This window comes from Rhinatrema bivittatum, chromosome 5 (assembly GCF_901001135.1).
Source record: "Rhinatrema bivittatum chromosome 5, aRhiBiv1.1, whole genome shotgun sequence".
Lineage (NCBI taxonomy): Eukaryota > Metazoa > Chordata > Amphibia > Gymnophiona > Rhinatrematidae > Rhinatrema > Rhinatrema bivittatum.
Window position 1 is genome coordinate 353510808 of NC_042619.1, and position 15753 is coordinate 353526560.

A 15753-nucleotide genomic window follows, 5' to 3' on the forward strand; every position below is an offset into this window, starting at 1 on the left:
CATTTACCCTCTCTCTAAAGAAATATTTCCTGAGATCCTGCCTCTCACCTCACACTTGACCCCTCATTCTAGAGTCTTTCACTGAAACCTCTGAAATATTTGAACGTCTCTTTTCATATCTCCCCTATCCTCTAGATTATACATGTTTAGATCTTTAAATCTATCCCCATATGCTTTAGACCAAAGACCACCATTTTAGGTAGTCATCCTCAAGCCTGACTTGGTTCTTTGACTACATTTTAATCTTCACAAAATCTTTGCTACAGTTTGGTTTCAGGACCTAATACAAAAGTAAAGCTATTCTATTTTTCTTTTTTTTAAGACAGCTCCTCAAAGAATTGTCTGGAGCTTTGCAATTTTCTACAGCATTGTCATTTTAAGAGGATGTCAAGTTACAGAGCAGTTTCCTGGAGCTTTGAGCTGGATTCCTATGATATCAGAATCCAAGAAAGTGGTTAGCTCGATGAAGGGTTTAAATATTAAGTTGCGTATTTCATTGGCATCAAAATAAAATTGTAGATAACGTCCTTTTGTAAATTGTTTAAACGAAATCTCTTTATAGATGAAAAGTGTACCTTCAACAAAACAAAAGAATCAGACACAAAGGGGGGAAAAAGGAATAAGTCTTTATTAGCATTGTTAAGGCAATACATACACACTGTATGAACTGATCCTGCGTGTACAATCCCAACCAAAGCAAGATGACTTTGCAGATTAAAGTCTATGCTGTACAGTAGTGCAGAAAAATAATTGCTCTCAAACAAGGCTAAAAATTATTTTACAAAAAAAAAAAAAACCAAACCTTGACATAAACCCAACTTCCACATTTAGGGGGGAGAAGTGCCAACTTCTAACAGGTGACAGAGCATAAAAAGTTTTCAATTATGAAACTGCAAAATCTATTTAGAGTTCCTATCTGCTTTCAGTACTGCGTTAATACCACACAAGGCCAGGCATTTTCTGGTGCTTAAAGCTGAATTAAAAGAAAATCCACACCCGAGGGGGGGGGGGAGAGACATATTTTCTTGGATGAATTACAATGTGTCAATAATTACTTGTAATTTATAAAATGCAAAAATCACTAGAATCTGAAGGTTTAGTCAAAGACAGAAGTCACCAAAAGTAAAAGTTTTCCCTTTGTTAGGCTTTCAAGAGCTCTGAAGTAGATGAGCAGATACTGTAAAAGAACTAGAGACTCCCAACTTCAAAAATATTTAAATGACAGTCATAATGCCAATTTTTTTTAGAAAGCACTCCCTTAAGCTCGGTTTCTACTTTGGTACATAAACCATTTAACACCATCATTTCATGAATTATTATTCTGTGCATAGTCAATTATGGTGCAAGATGTGTTCACACTGGGGAAAAAAAAAAAAAGCTGAATTTTTCAGTAAGCAGCAGGGTTGGAAACCCACTGCACTCCCTTAGAATACCAAAATCTGAACTCTGGGCTAAAACTGGTTTTGTCATCTTGCAACTGGTGTTCATCTAGTGGTAGATCAATTTAAAGTGCAAGTACTATTTAAATGGTTTGATATCCAGCATGACTTCGCTTTCTCCCAATCAGATAAGCAATCAGCACAATCAGAACTAGTCCAGCGAGAGCTGCACCAACTATGATGGGGACAAGGATGCTGTCTTCATCCAGCTGACATTCCTCCGCTGTAAAAAGAAAGAAATCAGTTGTAATTAGGATTTTAACCACGCTGTAGAGAAGCTCATAGGTTCCCACAGGTTTTCATGAGGTAACATGGCTCGGCAGGTTACAGGCAGCAGTATAGCCAGCTGGAGAATCACCACATTTGTGCCTGCCTTCCTCATATTAGAACCAGATCACTCCGCCCAGTGAAAGTTGTTTTGTTATAGAAATGCATGTTTATTTTATTCACCAAATTATCTGCAGTTTCTGAACAAAGTGTGGTCTTGGTGGCTCTTTGGACACAATATCTTTGCAGATGAAAGTGAATCTTGCCATAGAGCAGCCATACTAAATATTTATGGCTAATACACATTAAAGGCCACATGGTGCTCTTTCATATGCAAAATGCAGCTCATGCTCTCATGTCCCCAGGGCAACTCAGCATCACTGTGGAGGATAGGAGGAGAGGGGCTGGAGCAGAGAACATAGCATCCCAAAGCTCCCCATCCTAGCCCCCACCCTACCAGCTGCCTCTGTTGTCCTGAGGGGAGGGGCTGGGGTGTGCATATACATGTATGTGTTATAAAATGGCCGCATCCCTGGGCACGAGCCAGCAGACATCTGCACATGTGCATCTGTTACCATCCCAGTATCAGAGCAGACTATATATATTTTTCATAGTAAATCCTTAGAGTACTGCTCCTAAGCATCATAACTGAAATCCTCATTGGGTTTGTTTAAAAACAAAAACAGGACTTTCTAAAACAAGTGTATAATGTAAGCTTCTCACAGTAGTTAAAACAGGGTTGACGTGCAACGTTTTTTTCCCATAATTGAATGGTTTCCTTCCAGCTCAATAAGGAGGAGGACTGGTATCTTCTTTTGTAACTCTGGGGCATTTTCCCCTTCTTTTATCCCCTACCAGTCTATGGCTGCTTCTGGAACCCTACAATCAGACCCTTAATCCTGCCGCTGTGTGTCACCACCGTGTAATGACCCACTCCCTAGCACCTCTCCCCTTCCAGGAGCTAGAACGGCTCAGATCCCAGTCAACTTAGGAACAAAACTGCTGAGCCGTGAGTCACTGGGGTGGCTCACCCCCTTTTCTTTTTTAAACCGTTTACAGCATGAACAATTTAAGTGAAGAAAGTGAGGTGTCAATCAGTGACACACGGGTCAGCCAATGAGTAGTGGATCCCACTCTTGATCAAAAGCTGAGATCCACATGAAGAGGAATAAAGAACTGACTTGCAGGGAAGAAATAAACAGCTTTTAAACAAGTAGTCTGTGCACACTATGCTTTTTTCCATCCGTGAGGCAACAAGTGGCACTGCTATGCAACAGATCAGCCACAGAAGGCTCACGTTACAGTTTTGAGAAGCAGAAATGTCAGGCACTACTGCTGGGGGGGGGGAACACTTCAACTTGAGCACCAACCTTGGTAGGACGCCATGAAGAAGAGAGAACATTTCAAGGTAGATGGGAAATCCTAAATATTTTCATGAAGTTCCCTGTACTAACTGAATTACCTCAAATTGTGTAGTAGTGATGTTGGCAGCAGCTGCCTGAGATTGCTTGAAAAAGAATAGATATTTTCTCCTATCTGGGTGCAGCAAGCCAACAGCAAAAGTCAAACTCACCTTCCATTTGCATTTTAAGGGGAGGCGAGGGATAAAAACCAGGAAAAAAATAAGAGGGAATTTGCTGTGCTTTACAATCTTCCCAGAATTTAGACTCACTGCAGTACCCTACATTATTTTGAGATCATGACCTTATTGTGGAACGACAGTATATAAAACGCCTAAAAATGTATACAGATGCACAAATGAGGACTATGGCCTATCTGGTCTGCCCATCCACTCAATTAAGCCTTACACTTCCCATCAGTCCCTCAGAGATCCGCTGTATACCCCGTGCTTTCTTGAATTCCACTACTGATTGTTTCTACTACTTCCACACATCCACCACCCTCTCTGTAAAGAAATATTTCCTACAATTACTCCTGAGTAATCACCTTTCCAGCACATATTATCCATTTTAGAATAAGGCTATAAACGCAACAAAAGGTGGAAAGAGCAAGGGGGTCTGAGTTCCTTCTGAATGTACTATAATTCTCAATGTAGAATTTTCAGGCTAGATTTCTAGTGCTTTCCGCACAAGTTTATCCTTGCATGATTTCTTATAAGTTATCCCCCTCTTCCAGAAGTTGCAGGAAATTAAATGCACCATTCTAAAACTGTGCAAGCAAGATAAGTCACTTACATTCCAAACTTCTATCTAACCCCTAAAAAAGTTAAGTGCTCATACGTTTAGTTCAGTTCTAGTACAATCACAGGGCTTTTTTTCTGCTAGTATGGCCCTTTTTTCCTTTTACATCCCTGGGAAATGTAAAAGGTGATGGGATGGATTAGGGTGCACACTGTCATCTGGGAGGGCAGGTGCTGGACAGAGCAGGAAGTAAAAAGGGTGTTCTTTGCAAGGCATGGGAAGATAGAGCTGGGACAACTGCCCTGTATGCCATGACCAGGGGCAATACAGAACATACTAACTGTCTATAAATACAAATCTTGGGTACAGAATGATTAGTATTTCCTATTAGTACTCTGGCACCTGCTCCCTATCACCCACTTGACTAAACCTGCAGTCAGCACAGCTACCCTGGAGGGGGGAGCATTGGGCAGTTTTCTCAACTTCCCTGCCTACCCTGGAAGACTCTGCCTTTGAGTACTGGCCCCTTTCTTTCTAGGAAAAAGAAAGACACTGACAACACACATTATAGACATTTAGCTTCTCTTCACGTTCAAGAAGCGATCCAGGAAACTAGACTGGTGAGCCTGACATCTATGTGAAGTAAAATGCTAGAAGCTATTCTGAAGAAAGTTAATAGCCATTAGATAGTCACAGACTAATGGAACAGCATCAACATGGATTTAGCTAACAAATTTCACCTTACAGATCTGGGGGGTTTTTTTGGAAGGGGGTTGACAAGGGTGACAGAGTGTACTGGATTTACATTTGACTAAGTCCCTCATAAGAGGTTCTTCAGAAATTAAAAAAAAAAAAAAAATGGTATAGAAGGGAAAATCCTATTGTGGATTGGTAACTGCCTAAAGGATTGGAGACAGTAGGACTGAATGATCATTTCTCTTAATGCCTCACTGATATGCACTGGGTCTGGTGCTTTGTAATATCTTTTATAAATGCTCTGCAAAAAGGGACAAGAGTGATGTGATCAAATCTGCAGATCTTAATTCTTCAAAGTTGTTAAGATCACAAACTGAGAAAGTGCAATGGGACCGTGGAAGACTTGGGGATTAGGTATAGCAGAGTTGCTTACCTGTAACAGGTGTTCTCCAAGGACAGCAGGATGTCAGTCCTCACACATAGATGACATTATTTATAGAAACTGGCACAGAAACCTCATGTTAAAGTTCATAGCATGCATGATACCGTGTGGGGTCCCTTCACTCTTATAACATAGAATTAAAGAATAAAACCCACAAAATGGAGTCCCAACTCCATGGGGAGACAGGCGAGTCTTATGAGGACTGACATCCTGTTGTCCTCAGAGAACCCCTGTTACAGGTAAGCAACACTGCTTTCTGAGAGGTCAAGCAGGATGACAGTCCTCACATGGATGAATACCTAGTTACAGCCCGCCCCCAAACAAAAAGGGGACAAATAAAAGAGCTGCCAACAGGCACAGGAGTGAGGCAGCCGGAATAGAAGAAATAGGCCCTAGGCAGGAACAGAGTTGGGTTCTATACCTCACACAAGTTCTGAAGGACAGACTGGCCAAACCTGCTGTGGCACTGGCCACCCCTATCCAAACAATATGATGCGAATGCGTGGCTGGATCTTTGGAGCTCTCCTCCATGGGGACTGCTGACAAATGGGCCACTGACACTGCCATGGCTTGAACACAGTGAACCTTGAAATGACCCCCAGCATACAATCCCGCCTGGGCATGATAGGAGATTTTTATTTTTTTTAATTTTACAATATATCAAGCATTAAACTTGAAAGGCAATGCCCTAGTAATAGAAAAAGTAAAAATTGTACAAATATCTAGTACCACATATCTTACAAGCCCACAATAAGTGATCCAAAGGAAATCAAGATATAACAAGAAGTATTAGCGATAATGGGGTCAGTATATTGTTCGAGGTCAGGTTACTGCTATAAGGAGCTCATTAATCAGAAGCCAGGGAAGAACTAAACTGAAATCCAACTTTATTAGTGAGAGAGGCTGTTAGTTGAGACAGATGGAAAAACACAAATAAGAAGCACCCTGGTGCTTAATCAAGCATTCACAAGGAAAGTTTTAACACAAAACACAATCCTATCTCAAGGACTTTAGGTTTTAGTAACAAAGACTGGTGTCTTTGGGTTTATCTTAAAAAATCAGGAAAGATTTGAACTTTACAGTTCAGAAAGAGCTCAGTTAAATGTGCAAAATACTTTTTGAATATCCATTCCCTATCAGAGTCAAGCAAGAATGTAACAATCACTGTTGAATGCGTAATGGGAGATTTCTGATTCTGCCTTTTGTAACTGGTCAGCCATGTCAAAGCAGATTACATTTAGGTTCTGCAGGCGTTTCCCCCGACCTCAGAGGGCTTACAATCTAAGGCCAGGATTCATCATTCTGGGCGCTACAGGGGGCGGTCGGGCGATAGCCTGCAGCTGGCCGCACCACGGCGGTGCAGTTTCACCTGCCGCAGGCGATCGCCGGCACAGCGCCACCGTAAAAGGTGGCCGCCAATTAACGTACTTCCCTCCCTAACTCCGCCCCGACTCATCCCCTCCCCCTGCGATAAGGGCCTAGCGCGGCTTGGAAAATAACCCCCTAAGTATGTACCCGAGGCAATGGGTACACACACACAGTTCCATGTAGTCTCCATGAGAGATGCAGGATTTAGAGCCTGGTGTCTATGGTTCCCAGCCCACTGCTCTCTATCCATGCTTTGGGATCCTGCCAGATTCTTGTGACTTGGACTGGCCATTGTTAGGCAGGACGCTGGGGGTGTCGATGGACCTTTGGTCCGATACACTATTGCATTTCTTCTGTTTATGCTAGCTAAATAAAATGGTTTGAAAATATTTTAGGAAAAAGTAATTAATCCACATTTACTGGTCCTCACCTGCTCCAAATTTGTTATTGTCAAACTTGAAAGCCTGGACTCGAAGATTGAAGGCATTAATTGAGAAAGTATCTGTGATTTTGAGTTCCTGTTTAGTCTTGCACATGTAGGATTTTCCAAGCGAAGTTTCCAGGTAACTAATGCTGGTATTTTTAGCTTCATATGTCGTCACTAGAATTTGGAAACAAAAATCAGTGAAACACAGTCCAAACCAGAAAAATATTCAGTTATACCTTTTTAATAGGAAAAATGCTACTTCGTAGTAATGTTCTATTTATACTAAAATGTCAGCGTCAATGAAAATAGCACTTTAGATAAACCAAAAAAAAATGCAAACAGAAAACAAAACAGCTTTAAAATTTCTAACTGAAGCTTACCGTTTGCATCAGAAGGCAATGTAGTGTTTATCGCGACACCTCCGAGATAAAACGTTTTGCTGGTTTCATTCTAATGGAAAAACAAGACAAAACAAAAGTGGTGGGAGGGAATCTAAATATGGCACCTATATAAATAAAATCCAAAGCACCAAAAAGAGAGCCAGGAAATGCCAATATTAAATATAAACACAGCTCCTACAGTAGCAGATAGCGAGTGTTACATATGACAAACGCGCATCGGCAAGCATGTCAGTGTGTCCTAATGTCAAGGGGCCACTCGCTCTTCTACATCATTTGTGGAGTGTAAAAATCTTTAAGTGCATTTGAAGCAACAATGATCACGGTTCAACACAGGCCAGTGTTTCGCTAGAAGGGCTTCTTCAGGAGCACACAGATCATGTCACCAAACTTTGAAGAATTCACAACTTTTTGGATATCTCATCTGACAAGTAGTCTCATCAGATCATCCGGAAAAAAAAAAAAAAAGGAACAGCAGTTCCTGCCCTTTTCATATAAAGTTTACATTAGGGAACAGAGTGCTTGCTATGTATATAAATAAGGCAGGGATCATAAGAAAACTGAAAACATAAAAAAATACTGTTCTGTCTTTTTTTTTTAAAATAAAGGTCATGGGTTAGTTAAAAGCTCTGTTTCAAAGAAGAAGAGAGCAGAGAAGCTTTAAGAGGCCAATATTCAGTAAGCTGGCAAACAGACAAATTATCTGGGTAAAGATAGCCAGATATCTTGCCCTGGATATTCAGTAGGTTAAAATCTTGAATATACCTGCGTAAAAAGTTATTTGGCTACATTTAGATAGCTTTATAACCTAATTGGCCATTTCTATATAGAACTAGTTAGGTTTTAAAGCTATCCGGTCAATGGCTGCGAACTGGAAGCAAAAACCAAACAAACACCCCCCCAAAAAACCTCATCATGAGGGACCTTTAGGCCTAAATTCCCCAGTAAGTGTTGGAGCAGCACCCTACTACTCTCCCCTCCTCCCAGGAACAGATAAGGCAATACCTTGCTTACCACTGGGACCCTGGGGATCGGGGAAGGGGAGAGAAGGAAAATAAGAACCAAACACAAAACCAAAACTCAGTTACTGTTCCAGGGAAAGGGGGCTGGGGAAATCAAGCCCGAGGTGCTCTTCCAGTTGGCAGGATCTCTGGCCACATACGGATATATAACATGGCTGCTCTGGGGCAGGAGAAAGCTATCTGGCTAGATTTTAGCTGGATAAGTTCCCAAATATTCAAAAGTTGCCATTTAGCTGGAAACCATGAGCCTTACAGGGGAGAGTATGGAACAGGACAGTTTTCATCTCTCCCCCCCTCCCCACCCTTCTTTCGAAAACAATCACCTTTGGCTATGTGAAAGTCACCCCTACGCTATACTTCTGCTCATTTATGAGAAGTGATATAATTAGCTGCAAAATGCAGAATACTACAAGAGGGACTTCTCTCTCAAGATTAGTGAATAGCACTACAGTCCATGGCACTAGCTTCAGAAGACAACTCACAAACGATTCAGTTTTGCTCAGCTAGTGAACCATCTGGCTATATCCAGACATTTTTTTACAACTCTTGTGGTAATACCTTAAACCATAGCTTTTCCAACTGAAAAAAAAAAAATCCCCATAATCTTGCAGCAAAAACAAGGATCAGTAAAATAAATGCTACACAGCAAGTTTGATTTACAGGAAGCCTCAGAGATCACCCACTTTTGGGTACTTTTTACAATTAATGTAGTCTCCCCAACATACCTGTTTGAAGGACTTACCTTTGCAAATATGAATGTGAGTAATGTGTTCTCAAAACCGAGTGTAAGAACTGGTGAAGGTGCACTACAGTTTCCAGAGACGGTCACGTTTTTGGGTACAACATTAAACAGGAGCACTTTAGTCTATGAAAAGAAGAAATAAGGTACAGCTTAAGAGTTTGTACTTTAATAAATTTCATGAGAAGCATTTTGTAAGAAAAAAATTAAAGGTTAAAACCATTATATTTTGCCATTAACAAGTTAATGGCATATTTTCTCTCCTGCTTCGTTGTTGAAATAGAATATGCATTGGTTATTATAGTTAAAGGAGTTATAGTATGTACTCCTGATACCCGTTATTTATGTAAAGCCTGTGGCTGTTATTTGTTTACTTTCTGTATAACCTGTTGTATGTAAAGCCTGTTGCTAAGTTATTGTTTACTGTAAACCGAGGTGATGTATAACTATACGTACCGCGGTATATAAGAATCTCTAAATAAAACAAATAAATAAATTATGGTGCCCAGGCTTGAACTGACAGTGCAACTATTTGAGCACAAACCAGGGTCCACAAGGAGTTGTAACAGTTGAGTGTGACTGGGGCTCAGCTGCACCAACATTAATCCATCCCAAAAGGAATGGCTTAATGTTGATGAATATCAATCAGGCATAAGCAACTCTAGTCTGAGAATGTCAGAAACAGGTCTGCTGCAGCCATGACTGATGGAGTGAATCCTTGACGTGGCCTCCAAGCTAAAGGCTTGCCTGCACATAGCAGAAGGAAATACAGTCCCGCCAGTCAGCTTGACAGTGTTTGCTTGGTAACTGCAAATTCCAATCTATTCTTGTCAAAAGAGTTGAAGAGCTGCATGGACTGCCTGGGGCCTGCTGTCTGCTCAAAGTAGAAAGCTAAGGCCCTCTTGCAATCCAAATTGTGCAGAGCCCGTTTGCCCTGGTGCGAATGAAGCCTGGGGAAAAAAGGTGGGCAGGATGATTGACTGGTTAAGATAAAAATCTGTGACCATCTTAGGTAGGTACTTAGGGTGAATACAGAAGACCACCCTATCATGAAAGAACTTTGTGAAAGTTGGATAAGTCACCAAACGCCTGAAGCTCCCTTACCCTAGTAATGCTTGGAATCCACCTGGAAGCACAGGAACCGCCAACAGGTGGGGGTGTATTGGAATATGGGTGTAGGCATTTTTGAGAGCCAAAGACATCCAATCACTCTCTTATACGAATGGTAGGGCTAATTTGAGAGATTTCTCCTTCCAAAGGTATTTGTTTAGGAAGCGTAAGTCCAGAATAGGCCAGAGACCCCCTGAGCACTTTGGAATGAGGAAGTATTGGGAGTGATTTTGTGCTTGGGCCACTGTTGGAGTAAGTCTGAATCTCTTGTTCCAAAAGAGGTAACTGAGAAGCATCCTTTAACTGGCTGGTGTGATGAGGAAGGGAAGGTTGGGAGAGAAAATTCAGATAGCCTCGCAGACAATTCGAAGGACCCACTGATTTGAAGTTATGGCGCTCCACTCAGAGGAAAAAAGTTGTATCCTGCCCCTGACCAGAAAGTGAGACTGTGGCTGGGCTATTTTCAATAAGATTGTGGAGGTTTGTGAAGAGACAGCTAGGAGGGTTTTAGTTTTTTTCTGTCCCTCTGAGAATGCAGCTGCTGGAATGGCTAGAACAGTTGAGATCTGAAGGGCAGGAAATATGGTTTCCACTGGTAGTAATAAGGTTTGAGATATTGTTGGTAAAAATGTCTTGCTGTTGTCTGAGAATCTGAAGCTCCTGACAGGGATTGAACTGCCTTGTACTGTTCCTTTAACTGGGCTACGGTGTCCTTGAGTTTGTTACCAAACAGGTTATGCCCCATGCAGGGTAGATCGTTCATGACAAGTTGGCCATTCTCCCTGATGGAACAAACTGAGCCAGGCTATACATTGAGCAGCTATAGCGGTGGCAGAAGTCCGGGAAAACATCTCAAAGAACTTAAATACTGCCCTCAGTAAATGCCGTGGTCCCTCCTGCATGTTGTAAAACGGCTGAAGAGTAAGTTGTTGGCTCGTCTCTGAATGCAAAAAGGGCTTTGATAATTGTAGGGACTCGTAGAGGTATTGTACCATAAAATTGGTGCTGTTGTATCCAGGAAGCAAACATCGCACTCTGGAAGGCCTTTTTAGCAAAATTGAGCTCTTTTAGTGGAGGAGTGGATGCATGTACCCTAGATTTTTTTCGCCTGCTTCATTGTAGACTCCATTACTACTGATGCATGAGGGAGCTGGACGACTAAGTGGCAGACTTTTGTAACCTGAACTTTTAAATCCAGTTTTCTTGAAACAGGTAGAATGGAATGAGGGGACTCCCACACTTTAGACAGTACTGTATCCAGTACCTTATGAGATGACAGAGCCAATGGTTCGGCTGGTACGTCAAGGATTTTTAGGATGCCAAATACCTCCTCTTGATGGTCAGGCAACTTGGGGACTTCCACTCCCAACAAGTTATTTAACTTCTCCACGAAGCTTGAGTAGGTAAGGTCCTCTGGAGAAGAGTAGTCTGGAGGTGCTGCCGGGGGATCGGAAGGAAAACCTCTTGAGCTGTCAGGGGTGTGGGTCCTCAAAGAGTCCAGAGGAACTGAGGTGATTGTGGTTGAACATCCAGTTCTTCATCTGAAGCTAGTGATGGTGGTACCCCCCTCCCCCCCCCCGGAGAGGGAGGAGAGAGATCTGGAATTCTGTCGACTCTGAATCCCCTGGGTCTAAGTGGGAAGACCTCAGAAGGTAAAAAGTTGAAAATAGGTTCCTGAGAATAAAGGAGATCTAATCCATGGCCTGTTGGGAGCCACTAGTATGCATACCTGCAGGAGGCCTTTGATGTGGCACCATTGGAGAAGATTGAGAACGTCTTCCTTGAGGATGTACCGCTGCAGACAAAATGTCAGAGGAAAGTTGACGATCCCATGATACTATTTTCTGTGGACATTTCTCTCTCAGGAAGAGTTCATCCTGAAGGATGAAAACACTGAATGTGTGAACGGGAGGACAATCCTGAATAAATTGAACAGTTCTCCTGAGAGGAAGATGAACTAGGGCTGATTGAGACCGGCTTGGGAGGAGATACCCAAGGGAGCAGGGACAATATATCCAGGATGGGGTCCATACTGCGTCCAGAGCAAGACAGATCCCTTTTTATGTTCCTTTTGGGAGTCACTTTTCTTGGCTGAGACCTTGGGGCAGCTCGAACCTTCTTGACGCATGTGTCGATGAATCCGTTCAACGCGTCGAGGAGCCACCATGCGCAGAGTATGGAAGAGCGTGGTGAAGTTTGCATAGAGACTTCTCGCGCTTGCTTCTCCTTTGAGGTTTGCGCTGATGTGTCATGCATTAGCAGGACGGTTCTTATTGGATACCTTCTTGGATGCTTTTGTGGACGCATCCAGGAGGTGCTTGGAAGTGGATGCACCCGTCTTATCTTTGTGTCAATGGGCTTTTGGTGGTGCAGATGATGCACTTGCCTCAGGATGCTGCGTGGGATGACCTGTGGGTCCGGATTTGGGCTTCTTGGGAGCAGAAGAGACCTCAAGCCCTGTCGGAGCTGGATGTTTCTTAGATTGTGGCTCCACCGATGAGGATCTCCTGGCACGTCGTGAGGAATAGATTTAGATCCAGGGGATGACAGGATGGAGCGCTTCAGTGAGGGCAAATAACTTCAAGAGGCTGAAGAGGACCTTTCGCTGTTCCGGAGGCTGGCTATTTTCACTGCTCTCTGCCCCTGTGCCCTTGGAGACATGCAGCCACAGTCTCTGCAAGATGCCTGGTTATGGTACAGGCCGAGGCAGAGGTAGCAGTAGCTGTGATGGTCAGTGGCAGACATGATATGCCTGCACGGACAATACTTAAAACCGGGTTTCTTCGATGACATCTTAGCACTAAAAAGTGCTGATTTGCGGATCGCTAGCACAAAAATGCATAAGAATTATAAAGAGACATGGAGAAAGCAAAAAAATTAATTTGTGCCTGAGCACGGAAAAAAATGAACTGAAGAGACCAGTGATGCACTACATGTGGGAAGTGCCACACAGGCGCAGGAATACAAAACTATCTCTGAGGAAATGTCATCAATAGCACTCTTGCGGACATCACCCAAATAGCATTGCTAATTAAGTCTGCTTATCAACGGAAGAGACAGGTGTAATGCAAATGTGTATTTGTTCATAAAAAGGGTGGTGGGTGCATGATCAGCTTCCTGAATGGAGGTAGAAGAGAAAATGCTATCAGAATTCAAGGACAAAAGGAACAAAAAAAAAAATAAAGAGGATCCTCAGCAGTGGAGGGTATGTGGGCAAACTAAATGAGCCTGTTGCCAATTTGTCATTTATATTACATTAGAAAATAAAATTAATTGAAGTCCCACCACACACATTATGGGTAATGTGTATAATAGGATAATGTTCATACTCGCTACACTAACAAGAAGCTATCCAGAAAAAGCACAGGGTACTGTGAACGTTGTTTGGCTCATATTTATATTACCTAAATCCCATATTTGACCCATAACAAAATGTTCCACAGATTCAAAGCATTATCAACTAATGCATAATGGTTTACATTAAACAGACAAAACATTGATCCTGCATGCAGTCAAATGCCTGAAAAGATTTCATTTACAAGATTAAATGATAAAATACCTTATTAGCTGTGCTTAAATATGTGATGTTAAGCTGCAGCCCCATAACAGTGAGTATGCAGGTACCATTTGTATTATTCATCTGGTATGAACCAGATTCTGGGACTGGAGGTGGTGGTGGTGGTGATGGTGGTGCAGAAGTGGTTGTTGGCACTGTAGTTGGAGTTACATCTTGACTACATGCTGTTTCTAAAAGCGGAAACATACAAAAATATTTAAGCAAACACTCTTAAAAATGCTAAACTAAAAACTATTTCAAGGCTTGTTCCTAGGATACCTTAAACCTCCTGTGGAGCTTACAAAGGAACAAATGTGCTCTCAGAATGCACCAAACCCATCACTGAGAAAGTATTTAGAGCAAATATTTCATGGGTGTAAAGTGCTGTATTTTTATACCAAATGCTAAACATTTCATTTTCTCCTGAAAAAGAGCTACAGAGAATACAATCAAATCTGGGATTGCATTTTTTCTCCAGACCAAAAAAAAAAAAAAAAGGTCTACAGCTTATGATAACCCACTTAACATATGTATGATAGTATGTATGCCTAGAAAAGCCAAAAAAAAAATAAATGGCTGCTGTTTTGACATACAGGAGCTTTCCTCAAGGAAAGATTTTCTTCCCTTAGTAGTATAGTAAGTCTGGGAAAATACCTACGTAGCCCACAGCATCATTTACTTGAATTTGATACATAATTAAGTTATTACCTTTGTTTAGGACACATACAGCCTGCTTTAGTTATCCAGCCATATTACAATATCAAGTACGTTGTATTTTCAATGTATGTGAAGTCCCATTATAGGGTACACGTTCCAAACGTTTAAGCGGAAAAGACATCTTATTGACAATATGAAAGCCATTTACCTTTCACACTAAAAGTGTTATTTGAAGGATATGCTTCAATTCTGATGTTATGGAAAATGGCATTGACAGCTCCCATATGGATGTTGTTATCGTTCGTGCACTTGTAGGTTGTGTTCAGATCGGCTTCGATGCCAGTGTTCTTGGAGACCACCACTTTCAGTCCTGAATACAATAGAAACAAAAAGTCCCTTTAAATAATTGGTCCTCCAACACTATGCATAAATGTTGTACTCTAGTTTTAAAAGCAGAGGCATCTCTTACTCACTGCAAAATTCTTACATTGTAATTCAATGCTATATTTGTAAACTAACTACTGGTGAAGGAACAAATTTAACTGATTCTTCACCTGATGGGCTGGACAGAGGGGATAGATTTTGGGAAGACAAGGGTATCGAAAAAGGTTTGAAGGATGCCTGTGATTTGCGAGAGAGATTGAGGTGCTGCATTTTGTAAAGCTTTACTGGTTGAGACAATCCTTTTTCATTTTTTTTTGGGAGAAGTATCTGTGTGTATTCTTATAGTAGTAGGCTAATGCTTTGATGAAGGTGTACCTAGAATATCTTTTGTTGATGTATCTAATTTCTACCTCGATATCGGTGAAGGAATGGGTATGCGAACTTGATTTTTGGTGATGTTTAGCCAAATGCATCGAGTGTGTCGATGGTTTAGTCTGCGCTGAACACGCCTGAGTCGAAGTGATGGTTTGACACAGTAGTCAGAGTGCATCGTGGAATGCGTCGATTTGAGATAGCATAGAGTGACCTTGGTCTGCTGATGCAGTGGATGATAGATGTTTAGTTGCGATCAACACAAGCGAAACAAGGTGTCTGACACTTCAGTTCTCCTAACAGTGCAATGGATGCTAACTCTGGGTTCCAGCAGCGCTTCAGTGCGTTGGAAGATGAATGGGAACGGGAGTGTATTTTTATGCACTTTTGTCCCGTTTGATTTTCTAGCTTGATCCAAAAAAAAAAAAAAAAGGTTGCCCTTCTAGCCCGAGAAGGTTTGTGGGTTTGATTACCGGGCAACGAGTGAGTCTGGCTCGGGGCATAGGAGCCTGACGTGCCTTCGCTGGGACCTCATAGTGCAGCAATTTTTGCGGCTCTGCCGCTGAGCCCTGAGACATCCTCCCACAGTGGTCATGATCGGGGCCTAGACAAATGTAGAAAAGTGTATGGCCGTCTGTCAGTGACATTTTACCACACTGACAGAATTTAAACCGGAAGGTTTTAGTGGTATGTTGGCACTGAAAAGTGCCTTTGGGGGTTCACATGTGTGAATAA

The 15753-nt window shown here is 41.9% G+C and overlaps 1 protein-coding gene across 1 annotated transcript in view; it reads right to left on the bottom strand.

Moving 5' to 3' along the window:
- Window positions 1-608: 608 nt before the first annotated feature.
- Window positions 609-15753, bottom strand: part of LAMP1 (lysosomal associated membrane protein 1) — a 48731-nt gene continuing 33586 nt past the window's right edge. The window contains exons 4-9 of the mRNA XM_029604658.1: window positions 14471-14632; window positions 13609-13796; window positions 8943-9065; window positions 7161-7230; window positions 6784-6954; window positions 609-1662 (exon numbers count right to left, since the gene is read on the bottom strand). Of these exons, the coding sequence (XP_029460518.1) occupies window positions 1523-1662; window positions 6784-6954; window positions 7161-7230; window positions 8943-9065; window positions 13609-13796; window positions 14471-14632 (854 nt within the window). The 3' untranslated portion in view covers window positions 609-1522. The remainder of the gene's footprint in view (window positions 1663-6783; window positions 6955-7160; window positions 7231-8942; window positions 9066-13608; window positions 13797-14470; window positions 14633-15753) is intronic.